Here is a 26,481-nt window from a genome sequence, read left to right as displayed (position 1 = left end):
AGTCAGGCCAGCCTTGACCAGCTGGTTCTTTTCTCCACTCCCTTCACAAAGGAGACAACTCCTTTATATCCTGTGGGTTGGTGAGGAGGTCAAGTCCTATTACAAGGAAGCATCCTCAGTATGTTTAACTGGTCACTGCTGGGTTTTTGTCCAGCAGGGCTTAAGCCTGCTCAGCCCCAGAAAAAATGTGTGCTTCTGATTTGCCAAAAGACTGGCAGTCAAGTCAGAGGCAGACTACTGATCCAAAGGAGGCTCAGACACCAGAAGAGATGCCTTCTGGCAACTGCGCTGCTCACCTGGACAGAGGCTCACGGGAGCAGCTAAAAACGATTATTCAGCTCTGGCGTCTGAACCAGGGAATCACAATTAAAAACAAAACAAAACAAAACAAAACAAAACAAAACAAAACAAAACAAAACAAAACAAAAAAACGTCCATCACATTCTACAAAACAGTCTGTGGCTGCCCCCAACATCTACACTGAGCAGGGCTGTACCCAAGCTGCTAACAGACAAAACAAACACTAAGCTGCTCCATCTTTTTATGCAGCAAAATTGCTTAGAGCAACACCTGGTTCTCTGGAGAGTTACTGTAATACAGCACTTGTTGACTCAGACAATGTTAGAGCAGGAAGAATCTCAGCATTCATTTAATCCATCCTTTTCATTTTATTGTTCTCAACAATAGCTGATTCTCAACAAATTGTTGCTTCTCAACAAAGGCCCAGAGTAGAGAAGGCACTTGCCCAAAGATACTAGTTGACAGAAGCAGAACTAGAACTGGGGTGGTCTCTAAGTCCTAGGGCTCTGCTTGACCATCCTGGGTAAAGGAGGGAGCACCTAGAAAAGAGGGAAAAAAAACAGGAGGCTGGGAGCTCAGGAAAGAGTGAATAAAAGAGTGAGTTCTCAGATTTTTGTGACTAGGATAGCAGAGACCAGGCTGAACTTGAAATGTATGGACCTCAGAAGTCCTTCTCATCAGCCAAGGGAGGTAAACTCTCCCCATCTCCCTCTCTCATGGATCAAAGATAAACATGAAGGGAAAATTAAATAATCTCAAAGATCACAATTAATTGAGTAAGGCGGCCAGGGAGTTGGGAGCAAAATGCACAACATGAGGTAGTCCAAGGATGTGATTAATAAATGAGGCTTGGTCAAACTAGTTTAAGTAGGGAAGATCTGCCTATCTTCAGCATATAACCTGAGATACTCTCAAGTGGAGAAAAGTTACTGTTCTGTCTCTACCCAGCTGTGCAGGATGTTCCAGGCTTCAGATAAAGCAGAAGGGGAACCAGGAAAAAGTAACCAAAGAAAGAGCAATGACCCCCCTTATAAGGGAGCAACTCTCTACCCACCTCAATCCCTCTGGTAATAATGGGTAGAAAGCCTACCAATGGGTAACTTCAGCAGGGTGCTGCAGCAAGATGGCGGCTGGTCCCCACAAACTGTTCAACAGACAGAGTGTCTATTCAGTATGTGCCTCACTAAATTCAACCTAACAGATTCCTCAGCTTAGTATCCAGGGCCTCCTCAGGGAGGCTGCAGCCTATCTTTCCAACTGTCACTCTGTCTGAGCCACCACTACCACCCACCCTTCCCCTATCATCTCCCCTCCCCTCCCACATACACACAGAGTACCTTGGTTCCACAATTCCTCCAGCACAGAATGGCCTTACCCCCTTCCTCTGTCCCAAATCTTCATCTGTGTCCTACTATCCCTTCACATGGAGTCTTTCACAGTGGGCACTTAAAATGTTGGCCAAATTGGGTAGAAGCTAATCTAACAACTTTTTTCCTTATCCCACCATCATCTGACGTAAACAAACAACCCCATCTTGGGATGCCAACCAGAGTCCCAGTTCCTAATCCTGAGAGTAGCCGGCTCTCTTTCAGGGACCATTTGTGTGGCCTCACCTCTCTGCCTCTTACCTCTGAAATAAGAGTAATATTTCTTGTCAGAGAAGCTGAGTGCTTCGAGATGAGAGGCTTTGGAAACACATATTCTCAAGTTCAAGGCCATTATTTTAAATTCCCCTCAGACCAATGCACCATTTACCAACTAATGCTAAGAACTTAAAGCTTGTTTCCAGCCAAATGCCTCTTCTTTTATCACAAATGCCCTAGTGTATAGCTGTTGAGAGAGCTGCACTGAGGACTCTGGGTAGCCTAGTGGCTTTGTATTTCCACAGACTATGGAGACTTTTCTCTTGAGTGTAAAAATAGTTCATGGTTTCAAGAAAAGCCCCGAGTTTCAGGTCTGCTGTTCTCTCAAATCTCATGGTATAATACATTAACTGGTTCCCAACCTATGGGTTGTGAGCTCATAGGGTTCATAGTCGCCACTACACTACACTGCTCTGTGAAATGTGCCTGCCCAGCACTGTCTGTGCCCTAAATGGTGAATATATCACACAATAATAAAAGCAACTGTCACTTGACCACCTACTGCCATTCATGTGACAATCCTAGGATGGAAACACAGACAGTGGGTATTCAATAAATATTGGTTGAAGGTAATTATTTATCTTCTCAATTAATGGGTACTAAAGTACAACTACACATTATCACATGACCATCCCTGATTTTTTCTGGAATTGGAAAAGCATCCTCCAACCTGAAGACTGAAAACCTCTGGGTTGGTTAAAGAGTCCTGAGTAGGGAGACATTCTGATCTAGGTCCCAATCCAAGCCAGACTCCCAGAAATCAGAGCCAGGAGGCTGTGTCCTATCTCTAGACCTTGGTGTCTTCAGCAGAACAACAAAAGGGTGGGATTAAAAGTACCCTTAATGGATCCTCTCAGCTCTGCTCTTTAAAACCTCTCACCCTTAGGCCACTCTCTGGAGCAGTGGTTCTCAAACCTAGGAGCTTCTGTCCCCGAGGGGACATTTAGCAGTGTTTAGAGACGTTTTTTTGTTGTCACAACTGGAGGAGGAATGCTATGGATATCTAGCAAGTAGAAGTCAAGGATACTGCTGCTAAACATCCTGCAATGAACAGGACAGCCCCCTCCGCACCAAATTCTCTGGTCCAAAATGTCAATAGTCCCAAGGTTGAGAAACACTGCTCTAGAGACCACTGAGAAACTGAGCTTGTTGTAGTAAAAGAATGGAAACCAGGCTGGGAAATGCACAATGCTAATGTTGTAACACTGTGAATGAATGCAGTGAGCAAAGGCTCTCAAACCATTCTAGACACATATGAACAGTCTCTTGGTTTTCTCTCTGGCACTAGTCCCACTTTGGATAAACATAATCCAGTCATTCTGAGGACCCCCAACCTTGCCCTCCCCCTCCTCCTCAACCTGACCCACACCCATTATTGACACATTGCCTTGCTAAAGCTGGCAAGAGAATCTGAAATTAAGCATTAACAGCAGGGAGCCAGGGGGCACCTGGGTGGCTCCATTGATTAAGAATCGGCTTTCCTCAGGTCATGATCTCACGGTCCCTGAGTTACAGCCCTGCGTTGGGCTCTTATGTTCACAGCTCAGAGCCTGAAGCCTGCTTTGGATTCTGGGACTCCCCCTACCCCCGTCCCTCCCCCACTCATGCTCTTGTCTCTTTCTCTCTCAAAAATAAACAAACATTAAAAAAAAAAAAAAATAGCAGGGAGCCAGAACAGTGCATGGTATAGTAGGAAAGCACCAGACTGGAGCTCTACCTTGACTCAGTCCCTACGGAAACCACTTAATTGCTTTGAGCCCTGGTTTCCTCCTCTGCAAAATGGGATTAAAATCACAACCTGTCTTATCTTATAAAGCTTCTCTTTCAAAACCAGATCATGTATGTGAAAGTGCTTTGGAAGCCACAAAACCCTATACAAATGTGAAGTATTTCCCTGCAGAATAACCTACAATGTACTTACACTATGTAAAGAATAGTATAAAAATGTATTTCCAGGGGCACCTGGGTGGCTCAGTCAGTTAAGTGTCCAACTTCAGCTCAGGTCATGATCTCACAGTTCGCGAGTTCGAGCCCCACATCGGGCTCTGTGCTGACAGCTAGAGCCCGGGGCCTGCTTCAGATTCTGTGTCTCCCTTTCTCTCTGCCCCTTCCCCGCTTGTGCTATGTCTGTCTATCTGTCTGTCTGTCTGTCTCTCTCTCAAAAACAAATAAACATTTAAAAAAATGTATTCTCAAAGACAGGATTTTGTCCATTGGTAAAATTATGAGCACTGAAGGCTATGGAGTCCTGGCCCTATCGGACACCAAAAATACCAAAACCCACGGTGATGCAGCCCACATTAGGATCCCCCAAGACTTCTGGATTGGACCAGTGACTCTGTACTCTGAATGTCAACTTTCTCATCTCTAATGGGGGTGTGGGGTGTAATATCACTTACATGGGTGATTGGAAAAAAATCAAACACGATCAAGTCTGTAAAGTGTATGGCATTTCCCAAAGACAAGGGAATGTTTTCATTTTCTGAAGATATTTCTAGTTCTGAAAATAATCTTTTTACTTTGAAAAAGTTTTTTAGAATGATGAAAATAACTTAAGAAAAGGTGTTTCCATACTGCTCTGTCCTTTACACCTCCAAAATTACCTCTAAAATCTAAACATGAGGGGGCACCTGCGTGGCTCAGGCTTAGTCCGTTAAGTGGCAGACTCTTGATTTTGGCTCAGGTCATAATCTCGAAGTTCATGGGTTCGAGCCCTGCATCAGGCTCTATGCTTACACTGTGGAGCCTGCTCTGGATCCTCTGTCTCCCTCTCTCTGCAACCCCCCTCAAAAATAGTAAGTAAATGTTAAAAAAAAAATGTTTTTAAACAATAAATAAATAAATAAAATCTAAACATGAGAAAGACTGTGCCCCACCAGCTCTGCAGCCCTGTCTGCTAAACGCAACAAGCTGGATGCCAGGCTGATACTAGCTCCCTCCTTGGACATGCCATAGAAGGCTATCAGAGCCCATTACAACTCAAAACCCAAATTTTCTAACTCCAAACTTGCCAAGAAATCTGCAACCATTCACTGACCTTGTACAAGATTCTAAAAGGAGAAAATGCTCTGGAGAGGTGGAAGCAACTGGTATACTTGAAGGAGAATTAAGAAACTAGCAATTATTTGAGCTCTAAAAATTTTTTTTAATTAAAAATTTTTGTTTGTTTGTTTTAGAGAGAGAGCACGTGTGAGGGAGAGGGGTAAAGGGAAAGAGAGAATCTTAAGCAGGCTCCACACTCAGCGGGGAGCCAGACAAGGGTCTCCTTCCCATAACCTTGGGATCATGACCTGAGCCAAAATCAAGACTCGGATGCTCAACAACTGAGCCACCCAGGAGCCCGCAATTATTTAAGTTTTAAATATCACCCTTGTTAGTTAACGTTTCAAAGTCTAATCAACTCTGGGGACACAGGCTGATCAAAGCCTTCACCCTAATGGGGAGTCTTTCTGATGGCCTTGTTGAATACCAACTCCTCCTCAAAACTCTGCAGAGAATAGCAGCCAGGCTACACATGTACAAGTCTAATTTTTGCTCTTACAACTATCAGGTCTTTTAAAGCTTATAAACAAGAGACTTACAGTTCCTGTTTATGCATACAGTAAATCATTCCTCAAGTTTATTCCTACTTTCTTTTGTAGGAAATAAGACAACTGTAAAGAGAATTTGCAATAATTATTAGAATAAGCTATAATTTAAATTTAGTATTCTAAAAGCAATTCTTTTATGACTAAGCTGAGTTAAACATATACCCACTCTTATGTCCCCCTAAAGGGGATTCTGATTCAAATAAAGTGCTTTTAAAAGCACCACATAGGGGCGCCTGGGTGGCGCAGTCGGTTAAGCGTCTGACTTCAGCCAGGTCACGATCTCGCGGTCCGTGAGTTCGAGCCCCGCATCAGGCTCTGGGCTGATGGCTCGGAGCCTGGAGCCTGTTTCCGATTCTGTGTCTCCCTCTCTCTCTGCCCCTCCCCCGTTCATGCTCTGTCTCTCTCTGTCCCAAAAATAAATAAAAAACGTTGAAAAAAAAAAATTAAAAAAAAAAAAATAAAAGCACCACATATATTTCCATGTTCCCGGGTTTTCTTTCTCAGAAACTTTTTATATTAATTCAAAGTTTCAAGCACTTACACATTTTGAGTTCTTTCCTACTGTAATATTCTATTATTCTCCAAAAACTATTTGATAAAAATATAGATTCAATCAACACACACATACACACATACAGACTGTTTCAGTTACCTCCACTGCATATCTTGTAGTCTGAATTCTGAATATGCTTCTAGAACAGATCACACTGTACCCTGATTATATCTGATTATTTGTCACTCTAGCTAGATTGTAAAGCATCACAGAGGCAATGACGTGCCTTCACTTGCATTTACCCAATAAACTAGGACAGTATCTGGCACACAGCTCAAGTTAATATATACTTAGCAAATGGGTTTGTGAATGAAGAAAAAAGTTTCTAGCTACTCTTATTTTTTAAACTGAAGTATAACCATACAATATTAGTTTCACGTGTACAACATAGCGATTTAACATTTGTATCATTATGACTTTTACATGTATTGCAAACTGATCACCATAATAAGCCTAGTTTCCATGTGTTGTAAGTTAAAACGGTATTACTGACTGTATTTCCTATGCTGTACATTATACCTCATGACTTATTTCATAACTAGAAATTTGTACCTCCTGATCCCCTAACCCATTTTACTGCCTGCCCAAACTCCATCCCCTCCGGCAACCACCATTCTGTTCTCTGTATCTAGGAATCTGGGTTTTTTGTAATCCACTTTTAAGTGAAATCATGTAGTATTTGTCTTTCTCAGACTTATTTCACTTAGCATTATACCCTCAAGGTCCATCCATATTGTTATAAAGATTTCATTCTTGGGGCACCTGGGTGGCTCAGTTGGTTGAGCGGCCGACTTCGGCTTGGGTCATGATCTCGCGGTCCGTGGGTTCGAGCCCTGCGTCAGGCTCTGTGCTGACAGCTCAGAGCCTGGAGCCTGTTTCAGATTCTGTGTCTCCCTCTCTCTGCCCCTGCCCCGTTCATGCTCTGTCTCTCTCTGTCTCAAAAATAAATAAACGTTAAATAAAATAAAATAAAATAAATAAAGATTTCATTCTTTTGTATGGCTGAGCAGTATTCCAAATACACTCACAACTTCTTTAATCTATTCATCAATTGACAGATACTTGGGTTGTTTCCACATTTTGGCTATTGTAAATAATGCTGCAATAAACATTGGAAATGCATATATCTTTTCAAATTAGTGTTTTTGTTTTCAACAGATAGGTACCCAGAAGTGGAATTGCTAGATGTGGTAGTTCTATATTTAATTTTCTGACGAATTTCCATACTGTTTTCCATAGTGTTTGTACCAATTTACATTCCCACCAATAGTGTACAACAAGGTTCCCTTTTCTTCACATCCTTACCAACAAATGTTATATCTTGTTTTTTTTATAACAGGCATTATGACAGGTATGAGGTGATATATCATTATGGTTTTGATTTGCATTGCCCTGATGATGAGTGATGTTGAGCATCCTTTTAAGTGCCTATTGCTACCTATATATCTTCTTTGGAAAACATGTATATTCAGATACTCTGTCCCATTTTTTTAATCAGATTTTTTAAATTGTTATTGTGGATGAGTTCTTTATATATTTTGAATATTAACCCCTTATCAGATACATGATTTGCAAATATCTTCTCCGATTCAGTAGGTTGCCTTTTCATTTTGTTAATGGCTTCCTTCACTGTACAGATGCGTTTTAGTTTGATGTAGTCTCATTTGTTTATTTTTGCTTTTGTTGTCCTTGCCTTTGGAGTCAGATCCAAAAAAACATTGCTAAGACCAATGTCAAGGAGCCTACGTTTCCTTCTAGAAGTTTTACAGTTTATTTTTAAAATTTCTTCTTTACATTTATTTGTTTTTGAGAGACAGAAAGAGACACAGCACAAGTGGGGGAGGGGCAGAGAGAGAATGACTCACAGAAACTGAAGCAGGCTCCAGGCTCTGAGCTGTCAGCACAGAGCCTGACACAGGGCTCAAATTCACAAACCGTGAGATCATGACCTGAGCCGAAGTTGAATGCTTTACTGACTGGGCCATCCAGGCTCCCCTAGGAGTTTTATGGTTTCAAGTCTTACGTTCAAGTCTTTAACCCATTGAGTTAATTTTTGTATATGGCATAAACAGTGGTACAATTTCATTCTTTTGTTATGTAGCGGTCCCAGTTTTCCCAAACCCATTTACTGAAGACACCATTTCTTCTTCCATTGTATACTCTTGCCTCCTTTGTCATAAATTAATTGACCATATATGTGTGGGTTTATTTCAGGACTCTTTATTCTGTTCCATTGACTTGTGTGTCTTTTAGGCCATACTACACTGTTTTCATCACTACAGCTTTGTAGTATAGTTTGAAATCAGGAAGTGTGATGCCTCTGGCTTTGTTCTTTCTCAAGACTGCTCTGGCTATTCAGGTCTTTTGTGGGTCCACATAAATTCTAGAATTATTTGTTCTAGTTCTGTGAAAAATGCCATTGCATTAAATATGTAGATTGCTTTGGGTAGTACAGACATTTACACAATATTAATTCTTCCAATCCATGAGCAGGAATATCTTCCTATTTATTTGTATCTTAATTTCTTTCATCAATTTCTTAAAGTTTTCAGGTCTTTCACCTTCTTAGTTAAATTTATTCCTAAGTATTTTATTCTGGGTTTTTTTTTTTTTTTTTTTTTTTTTGGCTCTTTTCAGTTTATTACACAAAGGACTTAAACTAGTCCAAGTTAAAAGCAGACCCCAAATCATCATCTTTACAAGAAGCTATAAGATTTTTAAACAATGTAACAAAGGACAGAAAGGAAATTCTACCCATTGCGAGGAAATCCCCACTTAAGCTTCAGTGAGCCAAAGGCACTTAAAACCCATGAACCTTCAGCTGGTTGTCCTTAGCCCGTCCAATCTCTAAGAGGAACTGGCATATATTCTTTTTTTTAATTTTTTTTTTTAACGTTTATTTATTTTTGAGACAGAGAGAGACACAGCATGAACGGGGGAGGGGCAGAGAGAGAGGGAGACACAGAATCGGAAGCAGGCTCCAGGCTCTGAGCCATCAGCCCAGAGCCCAACGCAGGGCTCGAACTCATGGACCGTGAAATCGTGACCTGAGCTGAAGTCGAACGCCTAACCGACTGAGCCACCCAGGCGCCCCTGGAATATATTCTTACACTGGTCACCCTGTAACTAAATTACTTCTCCATGTTCTGGATGCTCAATTAAAGTACTATGACAGGCAAATTTCTTCTTAAACACCTTCACTAGTTTTTGTCGTAATCATCAACAATGCTTTAGACAGTAGTATAGGTCTTCCTGCCATTTCTTTGTTGAATTCTTATATATATAATCCTCAGTGCCAGCAGGAGGCAGATCATCACCCTTACTTGCATCAGCAAAGGGGTCAAAAGAGTGGAGGTTCTGGACAGTGGAAATAAATATGATTTCTTTTCTTTGGTGGAAAAGGCCTATAGGAGAAGGGGTGGGGAAAAGGTGGGGGGAGGTGATAGAGCACCAGGGAAGCAAGCGGGTTCAAGGGGGAGGCAGCTGAGTCCCTCGTGGCGGCTCAGTCACCAGGGCTATTTTATTCTTCTTGATGCAATTGTTAAGTGGGGCTGTTTTCTTGTTTTCTCTTTCTGATAGTTCCTTATTAGAGTATAGAAATACAACAGATTTTTGTATATTAATTTTGTACCCCACAACTTTATTTATTAGCTCGGAGAGTTTTTTGGTGGAATCTTTAAGGTTTTCTATATATAGTACCATGTCATCTGCAAATAGTGATAGTTTTCTTCCTCCTTTCCAATCTGGATGACTTCTAGCTACCTTCTTTTAAAAGGGACCATCTGAGGGGCGCCTGGGTGGCTCAGTCGGTTAAGCGTCCGACTTCAGCTCAGGTCACGATCTCGCGGTCCGCGAGTCCGAGCCCCGCGTCGGGCTCTGGGCTGACGGCTCAGAGCCTGGAGCCTGCTTCTGATTCTGTGTCTCCCTCTCTCTCGGCCCCTCCCCCGTTCATGCTGTGTCTCTCTCTGTCTCAAAAATAAATAAACTTTAAAAAAAAAAATTTTTTTAAAGGGACCATCTGAAATGAAATGCAAATGTTTACCTATAAAGCACTAAGACCAAAAAGATTTGGGATCTCAGCATCAAGGTCCCTAAACAGTACACAATATCCAAATCCATTTCAAAAGCCTTAGTTTCCTTTTCTCAAATATACTACTCTATACTCAACACAGCTAGATAAAAGGAGAGGTTCTTCTGCAACTTCCAGTCACAACTCTAGACCTGAGGTGGTGTCAAATACCAAACATGAGTGTCTACACCCAATCCCCACCCCAGTCGACCCCACCCCACTCCAACCTATAACTGCCTACTTGTTTAAGGACCAACACAAAAGATCACATTGTCATCTCAACCCTAAACTGGAGAACTGCTCCTTTCTTCAAATCTCTACCACATATGCCATTTAGGGTGCTCCTGTGGCTGGCCCTTACAGACACTACCGCACTTTAATTATTCCTGTCTACCAAGAGTATGGGCTTTCTGAGAGCAGGATCATTCGACAGGCCTCACACTTGATGAATTGGATGAATGTCTGAACTTCTGCTTTGGGACTTGTAGAGCCTTCAGCTCTAAGCAAACTCAACTGCCCTGATTGTTCAATGAGAGAAAACTTTCCTCAGCAGATTATGCCAAGTCCCAGGCCTAGCACCCCAAGCAACCTGGTGCTTGATTCACTATCACCCCAAATCCAGAAAAATATCATTTTATGGAATCAAACAGGGCAGGTTCATGACGGAATTCCCTGCACTGATCCTCTCCCACCATTTATATACTTCATTATCCCATAAACTCCTTTCCCCCTGGCTGAGAAGTTCTCTGAATCTTTTTTTACTTTATCCATAAGTTCCTGAAAGGTACGCTTAGGATGGCTGTAAGACTCCAGTGAAAAAACATATGGGTTATTTAGTTGTGGTAACTTTTTTTTCTCTGAAAGAGCCACAGATCTGTTTAACAGATCTGTAGCATCCATTGGGCCAAGCTGTGTCTTTTTCACTGCCTGGAAATCCACACAGCATCTCAGATGGCTCCTAACATAGAACTGACTCTCAGAGAACATCTGTCCCTCCTGATGCAGTTAACTGGTGGATCAGAACACTACCAATGCCATAGAAACAGAACAGGAAACAGCCACAAAGCCACTGAACCAAGAAATCACAACTCTCTGAAAAATCATTTCTGGTAGAAAAAAAAACTTAAAAAAAAATTCATTTCCTAGCCACACCCCAACCCCCAAGTGGAATTAATTCCTCTTCACTTGGGGTTTTTATAGCACTCTATACAAGCCTCACTGGGTAAAAATTCTTTACCAACTGGTCCCCCCACTAGGCAGTAGTGCTTCCTAAGGATGGGAACTGCACCCAATTTGTCACCAGGGTTGCCAGTACCTAACAATCAGTGGGTCCTCATGACTGACAGCTTGACTAAATACTTCTCAATTACCCAGATGACTGACTTCTTTCATGAAGAAGGCCATTACCCCACTAGCAGGATATGTGCTTCAAGTTTTTCAAAGGTGGGGGAGCCAGATTCTACTGAACCAGCCACATTCTGTGGCCTCACTGGGTTTGGAGGTAGCTGAAGGCATCTGGAAACTGATTGAGTTGGGTAAGAGTTCAATCTCTGAGCAGCAACAGAAGTGAGCAAACTGACCCAGAAGACAGCATCCCTGAGTATCCAGGAATGAATAGTGACATGGGCATATAAAAAATGCCCACTATTGTCATTTAATCCCCACAACAGAGAGGTGTCTCTCAAACTTTAATGTGCATACAAACCACCTGGGGATCTCATAAATACGCAGGTTCTGCTTCTGTAGGGCTGGCAGGGACTGAGAATCTGTATTTCTTTTTTTTTTTAATTTTTTTTTTTCAACGTTTTTTATTTATTTTTGGGACAGAGAGAGACAGAGCATGAACGGGGGAGGGGCAGAGAGAGAGGGAGACACAGAATCGGAAACAGGCTCCAGGCTCCGAGCCATCAGCCCAGAGCCTGACGCGGGGCTCGAACTCACGGACCGCGAGATCGTGACCTGGCTGAAGTCGGACGCTTAACCGACTGCGCCACCCAGGCGCCCCGAGAATCTGTATTTCTAACACATTCCCAAATACTCCCATGGACTACACTTTGAGTAGCAAAGTTGTAAAGGAGTTATTAAATACTGTTTTTGCAGCTGAAAAAGCTGATGCTCAGAGATACAAGGAAACTTGCTGCATATCACAAAACCAGCAAGTGGCAGAGGTGGAATATAAGTCAGGTCTTCTGATCCTAAGCCCATCACCTTTTCCACCGTACCATGCCATTAACCTTTTGACCTAAACAGCCACAACCACGGAGATGTATAGTTTTCCTGCATCCCTCAAATAAGCCCTCCAGCCAGTTTTGCCTTATATGGAAGAGGGAAGAGGTAGAACTACAAATATCAGCTATGGGAGAATCAAGGCGGCTAGATGCTTTTGTCAAGAATTTCAATCATCCAGGGGCACTTGGGTGGCTCAGTCGGTTAAGTATCCTAAACATCTGACTTTGGCTCAGGTCATGATCTCATGGTTCGCGAGTTTGAGCCCCGTGTCAGGCTCTGTGCTGACAGCTCGGAGTTTGGAGCCTGCTTTGGACTTTGACTTTCTCTTTCTCTCAAATATAAAACATTAAAAAAAAAAAAAAAATTTAAATCATTCAACCCTTCAGTTAAGACTCCTTAAAGGCCAAACTTTAGTAGTTCCTAGATGTTCATTCTTTTTTTTTTTTTTAATTTTTTTTTTTTAACGTTTATTTATTTTTGAGACAGAGAGAGACAGAGCATGAACGGGGCAGGGGCAGAGAGAGGGAGACACAGAATCTGAAACAGGCTCCAGGCTCTGAGCTGTCAGCACAGAGCCCGACGCGGGGCTCGAACTCACGGACCGCGAGATCATGACCTGAGCCGAAGTCGGCCACTTAACCGACTGAGCCACCCAGGCGCCCCAAGATGTTCATTCTTTTATTAATGAAAGGTCACCAGAAACATAATTTGCTTAAAAACAAAAAACCAAAAACCTGTCTCAGTGATATGGAAATTATCAGGGCCATTTAGTACACAGAATCAAATTAATTCCTAGACAAATGGCTAGCCCTGCATGTTCTGGCCTATGCTGCTCAGACCTTGGCTGGAATATTCAGAAATTCAGCTCTGTTCACTCCACAATTTAAAGGAAACACCGATAAAGAGGAGCACATCCAGAGGAGGGTAACAGGGAAAGAACAGAAATACCTGGCAACGGCCAACGGAACAGAGATCTGTCCTAGAGAAGTGCAGGCTGGAAACATTAAGCACTATCTTCCCTGATTTATCTTACTGAAGGAGGATTAGACCTGTTCTCTTTGGCCCCAAGAGGCAGAATTAGCAATTAGCTTTCCCAAGGGAAGAAACGCTGTTCACAATCCTCTACTGTCAGAGCCAGGATTTGCCCCCAGGCCTTGTACCACATTCTTTTTACGAGCCCAAACTGCTTCCCTACAGAGCTACCTCCTCAACCTGTACTGCAAGTAGGCACTACAGGAAGAAAGATCTCAGTTCCAAAGAAAGGTGATTTTATAGTCAGAGCTATCCAAAGACAGACGATGCTGCAGTATGGGAGGATAGAGCACCTAATACAAATCCTGTCAGCATAGAGGTTCAACCGGAGGTTAATCGCTTGGCAGGAATACTGCAAAGGGAATTTGGGCACCGGATGGGTGGCTGGGTGAAATGAACCTGCCAACCCTCAGAGATGAATTAATCTATCCCTGCTGTATTGTCCTCTAATACTTCATTTGTACACTTACCATGCTTTGCCTTTTATCAGTTACTTGTACATGTATGTGTCTTCCTCACTGAAGTGTGAGCCCTTGTAGGGAGAAAGTAGTGTCTTATCCATCTTTATATCCTTTATTTTGCCCAAGACTATACATGGGAAACCAAGGACACATTGACATCTCTCCTATGTTCCAGGCACTCTGCTAGGCACTTTACATGTATCAACTTATTCCATATCCTCACAAGAATCCTAAGAAGTAAGTATTATTTTTCCCCTTTTTATAGATGGGGATATTGAAAACTCAGAGAGGATAAGTAACTGCCAAGGTACTGCTGGTGAGTGGTGAGACCAGCATTCAAACAGAGAAATCTTTTGCCTAAACCATCATGCTGCCTTCCTCCCGGAAGGAACTCTATAAGCATCTGCTGGTTTGAGCCAAACACCTTAGAAACAGGCTATATTATATCCAGATAGGTCTGTTCTTGTTTCCTGTTGCTAAGTTCAACTTTTCCTTCTAAATACAACCATCTATCCTCAAAATGACCATTCTAAAGTTGTATTGTTTGAAGATCCTCTCACTCTTTTAAAGACAATGGCACAGCATAAAAAATTCTGAGCAAGAGGCCCAAATTTTCATAAATTTTTCCCACCCAAAGGAATTCCTCAAGACTCCAAGAGCTTCCCTTCTCCCATTCAGCCCTGGCTCCACCTCAGGGCTCTGGACCACTGGAAACAAATCAGGTCCTGGCTTTCTGCCTCAGGGATATAGGGCTCCCATACATCTTCACAAGCTATTTTCCAAGATCTCACTCTCTGCACACAAACCCAACCATGGACAACACTAAATTTCCCTGAGCAAAATAGTCAAGCTCAAAGGTCCTCACATGTAGCTAAACTTCCAAACAAAATCTATCTTGAATTTCAAAGCACATTATAAACCTCCTGGCAGGCACTTAAAAATATTTAATCTCCCTGCCAAATGGGGCAAAAAAAGATTTCTGTCATTTGAATCAAAGGCACCAGTATGTTTGGACAGCCAACAACACATAAGGCCTCTCTGACACTCCATCTGTCTTAAGAAGTAAACCAAACCCAATCTGGCCAGCCATTTCTTCAAACAAGAAACTTAAGCGTCACCAAGGGAAATTCCCACTGCTCAGTTCCCTGGGTGAGTTTTGGATTTTCCATCCCAGGGCCTCCAGAAAAGGAGATCCTGCTGACACATGCACCAATAAGATGCTGTACTTTTCTACCTGATACAATGAGTCTAGAGAACCAAAAGGCCACATTCACTATAAATGTAACTTATTAAGATGTCTTCCCACATGCTAACATTTTAAAGCAATTCTATTAAACATGAGAGAGTCACCCTGGCTCCAGCAATGAACAGGACTTAATGATGATGTATTTCCTGTGAGCACACAGCCTCTCTACATCCATCAGACATTTTCGACTAAACCTAAATTAACCTGTAAATGAACTGATTTGCATCCATAAATCCAATAGACATGTATTGGTGTAGGGTGTTTAAGGTACCCAGTCTCATACCCATTTCCTAATCTTATACAGTTCTTGTTAAACTAAAATATGATCCTTTCTACAAGTTGTTTTCATCTTTATTAAAACAGGACAAAAGGCAATCTGAACCACCTAGGGTAGATACTTCATAACTCATTACAATGCCTTAAGAAGAAAAAAAAATCTTTGATATTTGATCATCTGTCTTAGTACCACTAAGTGGTACTGTCTTAGTACCACTAAGTGGTTCCTTTCCACAGTACCACTAACAGGGTACTGTGGAAAGGAACCAAAAAAAAAAAAAACACCTAAGTTTGAGTGATTTTTGTCAGTTCACCTAGACTGATTTCCATCCACTTCTCAGTTAAAGGACTTTTCCATTTTGACAATCAAACCAAAGAAATCTGAGCAGCAAGGGGCACCTGGGTGGCCCAGTCAGTTAAGCAGCCAGCTCTTGGTTTCAGCTCGGGGTCATGATCTCGCAGTTTGTGAGTTTGAGCCCTGTGTCGGGCTCCACACTGACAGTGTAGAGCCTACTTGGGATTCTCTCCCTCTCTCTGCTCCTCCCCTGCTCCCATACTATCTCTCTCTCTCAAAATAAGTAAGTAAACTTAGAAAGAAAGAAAGAAAGAAAGAAAGAAAGAAAGAAAGAAAGAAAGAAAGAAAGAAAAGAAAGAAACAAACAAACAAACAAACAGAGCAGCAAAACCTTTACCAGAAAAGTGTACTTTCATACCCACAACGTGTCACACTTTTTTATATAATATCTTAGCTCATCTTCACCAAAGGTTATGTGAGATGAATATTATTTCTACTTTATACAAAAGGAAAGGTGATGATACTTAAGTCCCTTGAATGGCAGGGACCATGTCTGGTTTCTCTATATTTCCAGCACTGAGCATGGGGCCTAGGACACAGTTTAAGAGCCTACCACATGCTTAAGAATGAATATGTGGGGTGCCTGGGTAGCTCAGTTGGTTGAGTGTCCAACTCTTGATTTCAACTCAAGTCATGATCCCAGGGTCATGAGATTGAGTCCTGCATTGGGCTCTGAATCAAGTGTGGAACTGCTTAAGATTCTCTCTTTCCCTCTGTCTCCACCCCCCCATAAATTAAATAAAATAATTTAATATAAAAAGAATGAATACATGACTAAAGGAAAGGAAAAGAAATTTGGCAAAAATATGCAATCCAAATTTTGCTCCAGGCCCCTAACTAAAACTACTTCCTAGAACACATCTGTGCACTGCAAATAATCTACTTGAGCTTCAGAGATTTGTTTTATTTATTTTTAATTTTTAATTTTAATTTTATTTTATTTGAGAGAGGGGGCGGGGAGAGGGAAAGAGAGAAACCCAAGCACGTTCCACACCCAGCATGGAGTCCAATGCTGGGCTCGATCTCACAACCCTGAGATCACAACCTGAGCTGAAATCAAGAGTCAGACGTTTAACTGACTGAGCCACCCAGGCACCCCTTCAGAGATTTGTTTTAAAGGACAATTTATCATCTTTCCAATGTGTATGCCACAAGGACCTGGCCGGGCTGGGCAACAGGGCCGGGCGTGGTCCTATCTCACTTCTTTTCCCTCCACTCAGCACCACACCTTGCCCAGGTGGGTGTTTAATGAGCCGAGTGATGACAAAGGTAATGATGATGCCTTCAGCCATCATGGGAGTAAACAGAACACAAGATGCCCACAGCCACCAGAAGAACTGGTCTCTGAATCAAGTTACATCCTCTCTTGAGCCTCATTTTCTTCTCTGTACAATGGGAATAACAGAACATAGTCAACAGATGGTTTCCATTTATTTAATAGATACTTACTGAACATTAACCATATGTCAGACCCTATGCTAGGGGACACAGTGATGAACATAAGCATCCAACCTACCTCAAGGAGTTCATAATCTCACAATGGATGCTGTGAGACTCAGGAAAAAAGAAGTTTTACAAACTTCAAAGGACTACACAAGGTGTTTCTCACCTTGATTAATGGCATCACCATCCACCCAGTTGTCCAAGCTGTAAACCTGGGAATCGTCCTCAACTCCTCCCTGCTTCATCCTGCCCCCAAGTCCCATAAGTCACCAAGCCTCTTTTGATTCTCCTTCAGAAAAGTCTGACATGCATTACTTCTCATCTAGTTTTCCACGCTTCTACTCTAGGCCCTTTGTTCCCACCTGAATAATTACAAGTCTCCTTATAATAATGATAATGGCAAGCATTTATTGATCACTTACCATATGGCAGGCATATGCTAAGAGCCTTGCACACATAACACAATTTAACCCAATAAGGTAGATATTAGTACTCCTATTCACAGAGGAGAAATCTAAGGTTCAGAGTAACCAGCCCAAGGCACCAGCTAGTAAATGATAAATCTACGGCTCAAATCATGTCTATGAGATTTTCTATCCTTATGTCTTAATGGATTCCTGCCTCCAGCTCCTTCCTGGTTGGTCTACACTCCTTACTTACTTATACGCTGCTGCTGGTATACTCTTTGGAAACCTAAGCTGATCTGTCTCTTCTGCATTAAGACAGCCAGTGGCTCCTCAGCATTTCCAGGTTGAGGTCTGAGGCTACAAGCCAGTCTGCAGTGACTTATCTGCTGTCTCACCCCATATCACTCTCACTGTTCCCAAACTCCCTGCTGACCCGTCTCACACTTCCCTCATCTCTGAAGCCCCCCTTGCCCTTTCCCTTCCAGACAGGAACCTCCTCCTATGCAGCCTCAGACCCATGTTCACACGTTTCAGCACCGACTGGTATGTTTCTCTCCCTTCTCTACCCCTTCCTCTCTTCCTCCTCCTACTCCTTTTCCTCCTCCACTCTCTCACTCTCTCTTTTACACACACACACACACACAAACTACAACAAAAACACACCCACTACCAATCCTGAATTCCTGGAAGGCACGCACAGTGTATTTCCATCTGATTGTGCAGATCCCACCACAGTAGCAAGCCAATAAGTGACTAACTGGACGGTATGTGGTGGTGTTAATACCTCACAGCACTATCCCAATAGGCAGATAAGACCTTGATGCTAAAAGACCTCTGGTCTAAAAGACCAGAAGATGCTAAAAAAGAAGGGCAGCTTATAGTAGCTCCTGTCCTCTCAGCCAAACTCAAAGAGACAGACTGGGGGCACCTAGGTGGCTCAGTCAGTTAAGTGTCTGACTCTTGATTTTGGCTCAGGTCATGATCTCGAGGTTTGTGGGTTCAAGCCCCGCATCAGGCTCTGCACTGATCATAAGAAGCTTGCTTGGGATTCTCTCTCTCTCTCTCTCTCTCTCTCTCTCTGTCCCTCCCTTCCTCAAAATAAGTAAATAAACTTAAAAAAAAAAAGAAAAGGAAGAAGACAGACTGTTTTCAGCAAAATTATTACAACGAACTGAGACTGGTCCTCCACAGTCTGCTGGTACCCTCTCTAAGCCTCTTGAAAGAAAATTCAATCACCTCTAAAACTGCAAAAACTAAACTAGCTCCAGACCAAAAGACCTCAGAAGAATCTCCCTCTCAGATGGGAGATGAGGTAAAGTGATACCCTCTCCTCCACCACCCTGCAACAGGCAAAGCTTTCCAAAATGCAGACTGCTAAAAACACAGACTCTAATGAATAGAGGATCCTGACTGAGGGAGAGTCATCAGAGAAAAAAAGCTAGAGGCAGCAAAATCTAACCCCGTTCTCTATCTCCAGGGCTACCTACAGCTGGCATCCAGGCCACAAATGGACGACAGCAACTATCTCAGGCCTCCTTGCTCCCACTCTCACCCCTGACCTGTCTACTTTCCAAAGAGCAGCTAGATGGTGTTTTTAAAACTCTATCAATGCTAAGGACACACTCCTGGACAATACCCTGCAACATCTTGCCACCCACTTGAAATAAAATCCAAACTCTACCAGGAAGTCCAAGGTCCACTCAATCCCCATCTTCCTAGTTCATACCACTCTCCCCTTCAATTGCTAGATTCCAGACCCAGAGGTCTTCTGTTTCTTAAAACAGGCCAACCTCCAGGCCTTTTCTTTTGCTGTTTTCCCTGAGTGGAAAGCTACTCCTCTAGCTTTTTACAGAGCTGGTTTCTTAAGGCTCAGTTCAAACTTGACTTTTTAAAAGAGGTCTTCCCCTGGCACCTCTTTTCCCATTCCATTGCACCCTATCAGATCATCTTTTTTTTAAGCACCCACCACCACTACACAATATTTTTTTCACTTATTTTCCTATTTCTGTCTTCTCATTACGGTGGAAACTGTGCTTTGTTCATCCTGTGAATATGCAGCAAAGAAAGCACTCAAAAAAATTTTTCCAGAGTATTTGTTGACTATCAGCAGAGAAGCACCCTCAGGATAAGCTATTCTGTTCTTCTGTTAGAACGAAGAAAACTACTATTTAGCCCCTACTATGTGCTGTAAAGTCACTGTAAAGAAATGATCTTCTTTCAGAGAGGTAAAGTAACTAGCTCAAGGTCACGCAGCTAGTAACTAGCAGACTTCTAAATTAAATACTTGTTTGTGCAGTTCCTCAATCCCTCTCACCTTTGCTTCCCTCTGGGGGCGGGAGGAGGCGTTGTCACCCTATAGTTCAATCTCATATTGCCATAACAGCAAAATGATCAAATATCTCTAAACTGCTTTACAGTTACTAAAGCATTGTCACGTTCACCTTAAGAAGAATACAAAGCATTTGCCCAGAAAGCCATACAACAACAGAAGTATATTAAAAGCATGTCTCGAGGTTCACTATCCCCACCCTGACCCCCAGTAGAGGGGACTGGGAAGGAGTCATGGCCAATGGAGGAATGGAGTCCCTATTTCTGGTTCAGAGGGATGGGGAAGGGATGGGGAAAGGATGGGGGAAGCCATGGGGAAGCCGTGAGTCACCGGTGAAGGCTTCTGCTGCTACCAGAAACTCTGATAAGCCCTGGCTATGAGACAGCAAGCAGTGAATCACAGATCTGGAAGGCACTTGCTGATGGACGGGGAAAATGAGGCCTCAAGAAGGAAAGCAACTTACTCAAGTTCACTCAGCAAGTGAACAGAGACGGTACCAGGGGTCTCCACTCTCCCACTCCCCTTTTCTTTCCATCAAGGAGGTCTCTCAAGGCGAATTGTGAGTGGGAAATGGGGGAAGGGCTGGGGCAGCTCCTAGACCCCCCACAGAGGGTCAGGAGAAGGCAGGGCGAGGACAAGGAAGGGCGCATGAGTTAGGATGGGGGGCAGAAATGAGCCAATAAGGAAGAGACAGCAGTGTCTCGAAGGTGGGTGAGGGCAGGCCTGAGAGAGGAGGAAAAGGCGGAAGAGAACAGAATATAGGGCGGGCGGAGGGAAGTGCTGAGAAACCAGGCTCCGAAGGGGCCTGGCGGGGTAGGGAGAGCCTGAGGGGAAAGGCAGGAATGAGAGTCTGATGGTGGAGGCGTCCAAGGCCCCAAGGGACACTCAAGGGAGCCAGAGGGGAGGGGTCCGGAAAGGCCCAGAAGGGAGTCTGACCGGGGAGAGTTCCAGGGTGCGGGCAGACCCCGAGGCGTGTCTGACGACGGTGGAGTCCGGGCCCGGAGAGCCTGAGGAGAGTCCGAAGGGACTGGGCCGACTCACCGCGCTTGTTTTTGGTGCCGTGCTTCTTGGCGGCGGTCAGCTCCTGCTCGATCTTCGTCTCCAGGAATTCCTGCTTCTTACTTAGCATCTCCTCCGTGTCCCGTAGCCGCTGGATGGCATCCTGAGGGGTCGGGCCGCCCTTGCCGGCCTTACCCCCTCCGGCCCCGAACAGCTTGCCGAACACCGACATGGTTGCTGCTCGCCGCGCCGGCCTGCGCCGCCCGCTCCGGCTCGGCTCGGCTCGGCTCCAGCGCCCGCTCCTGGCCCCGCCGCTCCCTGCCGCCACAGGCCTCTCCGCCGCCTCCGCCCCGCAGCTGGGCTCGGCCGCGCCACCTCCCACAGGCCCCCACGCCCGGGGCCGGCCAGCGTCAGAGCAATACGTCGCTGACTACAACTCCCGGAGGGCAACGCGCCGGCCGTGCCTCAAACCTAATGGAAGGAGGCGCACTGCATGCCGGGAGACTATAGTCTTCCGGCTTGAGGCGCTCCGCGGCGCGTCTTTTTGGTCCAGCTAGAGTCAAAGGGCGAGGTGGCATGCTGGGAAATGTAGTCTCCTTGGAGCCCGTTCTGTAGAGGTAGAAGGACTAGAAGAGAAATAATATTTTTCAAAACGTTAATTAGCATTACGTACATTCTGTGATCCAGGAATTGTGCAAAGTGCTTTACACACATTATCACATTTAATTCTCACAAGCTTAATGATAGATAATACTGTTCCTATTTTGTAGGTGAGTAACCAAGACTCAGAGAAACTGAGCGGCTGACTAGCTTAATTGACTAGTCCTGTCTTTGTATACTTTGTTCCCTCTACCTAGAATGCCTTTCTACTCTTTATTCGCCTAGCAGGTTCTTGGAAACCTAGTAGAAACTAACAGCCTTGGCACTGGAGTTAGACTGCAAAGGTTCAAAACGCACCTTGCAACTTAGGCAAGTTACTTCCCCTACTCTGTGTGCCTTCCTGTCTGAAACTGTAAACTAGAAATGATAATAACAAGACCACCTCCAAGTTTATATGAGATAGGTAATGTAAAGTGTTTATTTAGCATGGCCTAGCTAGGTGCTCAAAAATTTATTCCTTATTCTTGGTCATCATTATACACACTAATAATTAAACCAGGCTGAGACCTGAAACTGAGACCCAGAACTTTCAAAAGTAGTAGAAGTATTGAAGAGTTTTTTTGTCCGTGCATTATACAGATCACTGTGGTTATGGGGCCACATTTCATTGTTTTCCCTTGTCCTTTGCTGTCAAGAATCACTTCTCCCTTGGGGCACCTGGGTGGCTCAGTCAGTTGAGTGTTCAACTCCGTTTTGGCTCAGGTCATGGTCTCCCAGTTTGTGAGCCCCATGTCGGGTTCTGCGCTGGCAACTAGGAGCCTGCTTGAGATTCTCTCTCTCCCTCTCTCTGACCCTCCCCTGCTCATGGTCTCTCTCTCTCTCTTTCTCTCTCTTTCTCTCTCTCTCTCTCCCTCAAAAAAAAAAAAAAATCACTCTCCATCCATTAGCAGTGAGGCAGCATCTAGTAGCCAATACCTACCCTAAGCCAGCATTCTAATTTGCTGCTTCCAATCTTCTATTTGGAAGTCTTGTTACTTGTCACTTAGCCTTGTATGAAATCAAAGGGTAAACCAGTTCTGAGTGAGGGTCTGAAGTGCTCTCCAATAAAGAAAAACATAGCTTCTCAAAGTGCTTTTTTATCCCTTTCTGGATCTTCCAAATATGTGAAGTTGTTTTGAAGAGAGTTTCAAATAAAGTTTAACTGAAAATTGTCTCTATTATTTCACATACAAGTCTTGTCTCCTTCCCAGACTATGATCTACATGTAGATAAAAACCTACCTCACATTAAAAAGAAATTTTTTTTAATACCTCAGATGTTGTTGTTCTTATTGTAATCAGCCACAGTCCCAGCCTACAAAAACAGGGAACCATTTCCAGAGGATGGGAAAGTTTATTTCACCCAACTTTCCAGGTTGGAAGGAATTTTTCAAATGTGAGAGACATGCCAGAACTGTCAAGAATCACAGCTGCATAAATTAGGAAACATAAGTCACACTTGTGCTTGTTTTGTAATTGAGATATTGCAAGGTTTTATCAAAATACAAAAATATCAATAAGGAGGCTTCATTAGCGCCTCCTCGTGGCTACAGCAACCCCTCCATACTTAAGCAATTTATTTCCTCCCCTCTTATCTAAGTCATGCTGCAATCAGGCATATAGGTAGCAAAAGACTTGCTGGCTTTGAGCCATGACTCAATGAATATATGAGCAGGAGACACTATAGGCCTTACCACCATCAATGTCTTACATTGCTGTGGGATAAACTGAGGGTGATAGCAGAAGCCCTCATGTCATAACTGGAGCCTAGAAAAACATCTTAGGGATATGATAACAGAACATTTCGATTTTATCTTGAGTACCAACCCCAATCAATTGGTGTAGGGTGCTCAGATTGCTGGATTGAGAAGAATTCTGAGGCTGCATCAGGACTCCCTGAAAAATGTGCTGAGATCTATTTGTGATGTCTACCTGGAGTGTGGGATAGGAAGTGGTGATATTTGGGCAAGGTAGCTGCGATCCTGGCTGAGAATCCAACTGCCTTGGTAGAAATTCATAGGGTGGGCTGACTCAACACAGGAGAGCCCGGGGAATTCATTTTTTCCGGTCCCTTGGGCAAATGCACAGCCTTTTCAAGCCATGACTGACTGGTGCTAAAAATTATGTGAAAGGGGTGTCTGGGTGGCTCAGTCGTTTAAGCGTCTGTTGATATTGGCTCAGGTCGTAATCTCATCAATGGTGAGTTCAAGCCCCACGTCGGGTTCTGTGTTGACAGCACAGAGCCTACTTGGGATATTCTCTCTCTCTCTCTCTCTCTCTCCTTCTCTCTGCCCTTCCCTCTCTCTTTCTCTCTCTAAATAAATAAATAAGTTTTAAAAACTATGTGAAAAGAGTGACCTATCATTACATGCAACAACCTGGATGATTTGCAGATATTAGGCTGAGTGACAGAAATCAGACTCAAGTCTGTATGATTCAATTTATACAGAGTTCAAAACCAGGCAAAACTAATCTATGGCGATAGGTGTTAGAATAGTGGTTACCTTCAGGTGTGGTACAGACCAGGCAGAATGATATTTGTGGGGTGCTGGACAGGTTCTATATCAAGATCCAGTGGTATTCACCTGCCTGTATACAAATTAACCTGTCTTCATAATGAAGATAACTGCCCTTCACATATCTTATGCACTTTACTAAATATATTGCCATTTTTAAAACTTGTCTGGTAAGAGCAGCAATAGAAGCATACAGTTTTTATTAATTTGCAAAGTGCTCTCACTTACAAAATCTCATCTGCATCCACCAAAGCCCCAAGAAATAAGCATTACTATACCATCTACTGCTTACTGTTTATTTTTTTAATGTTTATTACTTTTTTTTTTTTTTTTTGAGACAAAGAGAGACAGGGCATGAACGGGGGAGGGTCAGAGAGAGGGAGACACAGAATCTGAAGCAGGCTCCAGGCTCCAAGCTGTTAGCACAGAGCCTGATGCAGGGCTCGAACTCATGGACTGTGAGATCATGACCTGAGCCGAAGTCAGATGCTTAACCGACTGAGCCACCCAGGCGCCCCTGTTTATTATTTATTTTTGAGAGAGACAGACAGAGCATGAGTGGGGGATGGGCAGAGAGAGAGGGAGACACAGAACCCGAAGCAGGCTCTAGGCTCTGAACTCTCAGCACAGAGCCCGATGTGGGGCTTGAACCCACGAACTGTGAGACCATGACCTGAGCTGAAGTTGGACACTTAACCGACTGAGCCCCCTGGGCGCCCCTATCTACAGCTTGCTGTTGAAGAAACCGAGGCCCAGAGAATAGAAATTGCCTAAGGTCACATGGTTAAAGACACTCAGCTATGTATTTATTTGTAAACTTCTTTAATTATTTTTTTAAGTAGGCTTCACACCCAGCACAGAGCCCAACATGGGGTATGAACTCAGAACCCTGAGATCAAGACCTGAACTGAGATCAAGAGTTGGATGCTTAACAGACTGAGCCACCAAGGCACCCCTGTAATCTTTAAAAATATCAAGTCAAGAAAAGCTGAGTTAATAAAACTTGGTATGATAGGTTTCAAATTGTTGGGGCACCTGGATGGCTCAGTTGGTTAAGTGTCCAACTCTTGATCTTGGCTCAGGTCATGATCTCACAGTGCATGAGTTTGAGCCCTGCATTGGGCTCTCTGCTGTCAGTACAGAGCCTGCTTTAGATCCCCTGTTCCCCTCTCTCCCTGCCCCTCTCTTGCTCGCACACACAATCTCCCTCTCTCTCTCAAAAATAAATAAAAACATTTAAAAAATAAAAAATAAATAAATAAAATAGGTTCAATTATGAATAACAAAATTTTTTATGAAACCTGGCCTCGTGTGATTATATGAAATCAAATAGAAGATTTGCCGATTTTATTTATTTATTTATTTATTTATTTATTTATTTATTTAGAGAGACAGAGTGCAAGTGGGGGAGGGACAGAGAGAGAGGGAGACACAGAATCTGAAGCAGGCTCCAGGTTCTGAGCTGTCAGCACAGAGCCTGACACGGGGCTCGAACCCACCAACTTTGAGATCATGACCTGAGCTGAAGTCTGCCGCTTAACTAAGCCACCCAGGCACCCCTAGAATTTGCTGATTTTTAACTGTAAAAAACAAACAGAGTACATCCAACACCCTTTCCTGATAAAAAAAACACTCAACAAAGTAGGAATAGAAAACAGCTGCTCAATCTGATAAAGAACATCTATGAAATGGGGCGCCAGGGTGGCTCAGTTGGTGGAGCATCTGACTCTTGGTTTTGGCTCAGGTCATGATCCCAGGGTCGTGGGATCGAGCCCTGAGTTGGGATTCTCTCTCTTTCCCTCTGCCCCCTCCCCCACTCAACACGTTTTCTCTCTCTCTCTCTCTCTCTCTCTCTCTCTCTCTCTCTCTCTCAAAAAATAAATAAATAAAAGTGAAAAGACATCCCATGAAATGGGAGAAAATAATGGCAAATCCTATACCTGACAAGGGGTTAACATTCAGAGTATAGATTTTTAATTTTAATTTTAATTTTTACTTATTTATTTTAAACATTTATTTATTTTCTTTTGTTTTAAAATTTTTACGTTTATTTATTTCTGAGACAGAAAGAGAGAGACAGAGCATGAGCAGGGGAGGGGCAGAGAGAGAGGGAGACACAGATTCCGAAGCAGGCTTCAGGCTCTGAGCTGTCAGCACAGAGCCCGACGCGGGGCTCGAACTCACGGACCGCAAGATCATGACCTAAGCCGAAGTCGGACACTTAACCGACTGAGCCACCCAGGTGCCCCAACATTTGTTTATTTTCGAGAGACAGAGATAGAGCACAAGCAGGGGGGTGGGGCAGAGAGAGAGAGGGAGACACAGAATCTAGATTTTTTTATTTTTAAAAAAATGTTTATTTATTTTGAGAGAGCGTGGGGGGGCGGGGAGGGAC

The 26,481-nt window shown here is 43.4% G+C and overlaps 1 protein-coding gene and 1 long non-coding RNA gene across 2 annotated transcripts in view; one reads left to right on the top strand and one right to left on the bottom strand.

Moving 5' to 3' along the window:
* Positions 1-21,164, bottom strand: part of CHMP4B (charged multivesicular body protein 4B) — a 54,930-nt gene extending 33,766 nt beyond the window's left edge. Inside the window, exon 1 of the mRNA XM_058685337.1 lies at positions 20,975-21,164. Within this exon, the coding sequence (XP_058541320.1) occupies positions 20,975-21,164 (190 nt within the window). The remainder of the gene's footprint in view (positions 1-20,974) is intronic.
* LOC131485647 (uncharacterized) lies at positions 20,298-22,432 on the top strand. Its single transcript, XR_009248953.1, has 2 exons — positions 20,298-20,492; positions 21,081-22,432. It is a non-coding gene; the product is annotated as an uncharacterized LOC131485647 (long non-coding RNA).
* Positions 22,433-26,481: the final 4,049 nt, after the last annotated feature.

The sequence above is a fragment of the Neofelis nebulosa genome, chromosome 9 (assembly GCF_028018385.1).
Source record: "Neofelis nebulosa isolate mNeoNeb1 chromosome 9, mNeoNeb1.pri, whole genome shotgun sequence".
NCBI classification, from domain to species: Eukaryota; Metazoa; Chordata; class Mammalia; order Carnivora; family Felidae; genus Neofelis; species Neofelis nebulosa.
The sequence above is the reverse complement of the archived record's forward strand: the minus strand, read 5'-3'. Positions and strand labels throughout refer to the sequence as shown.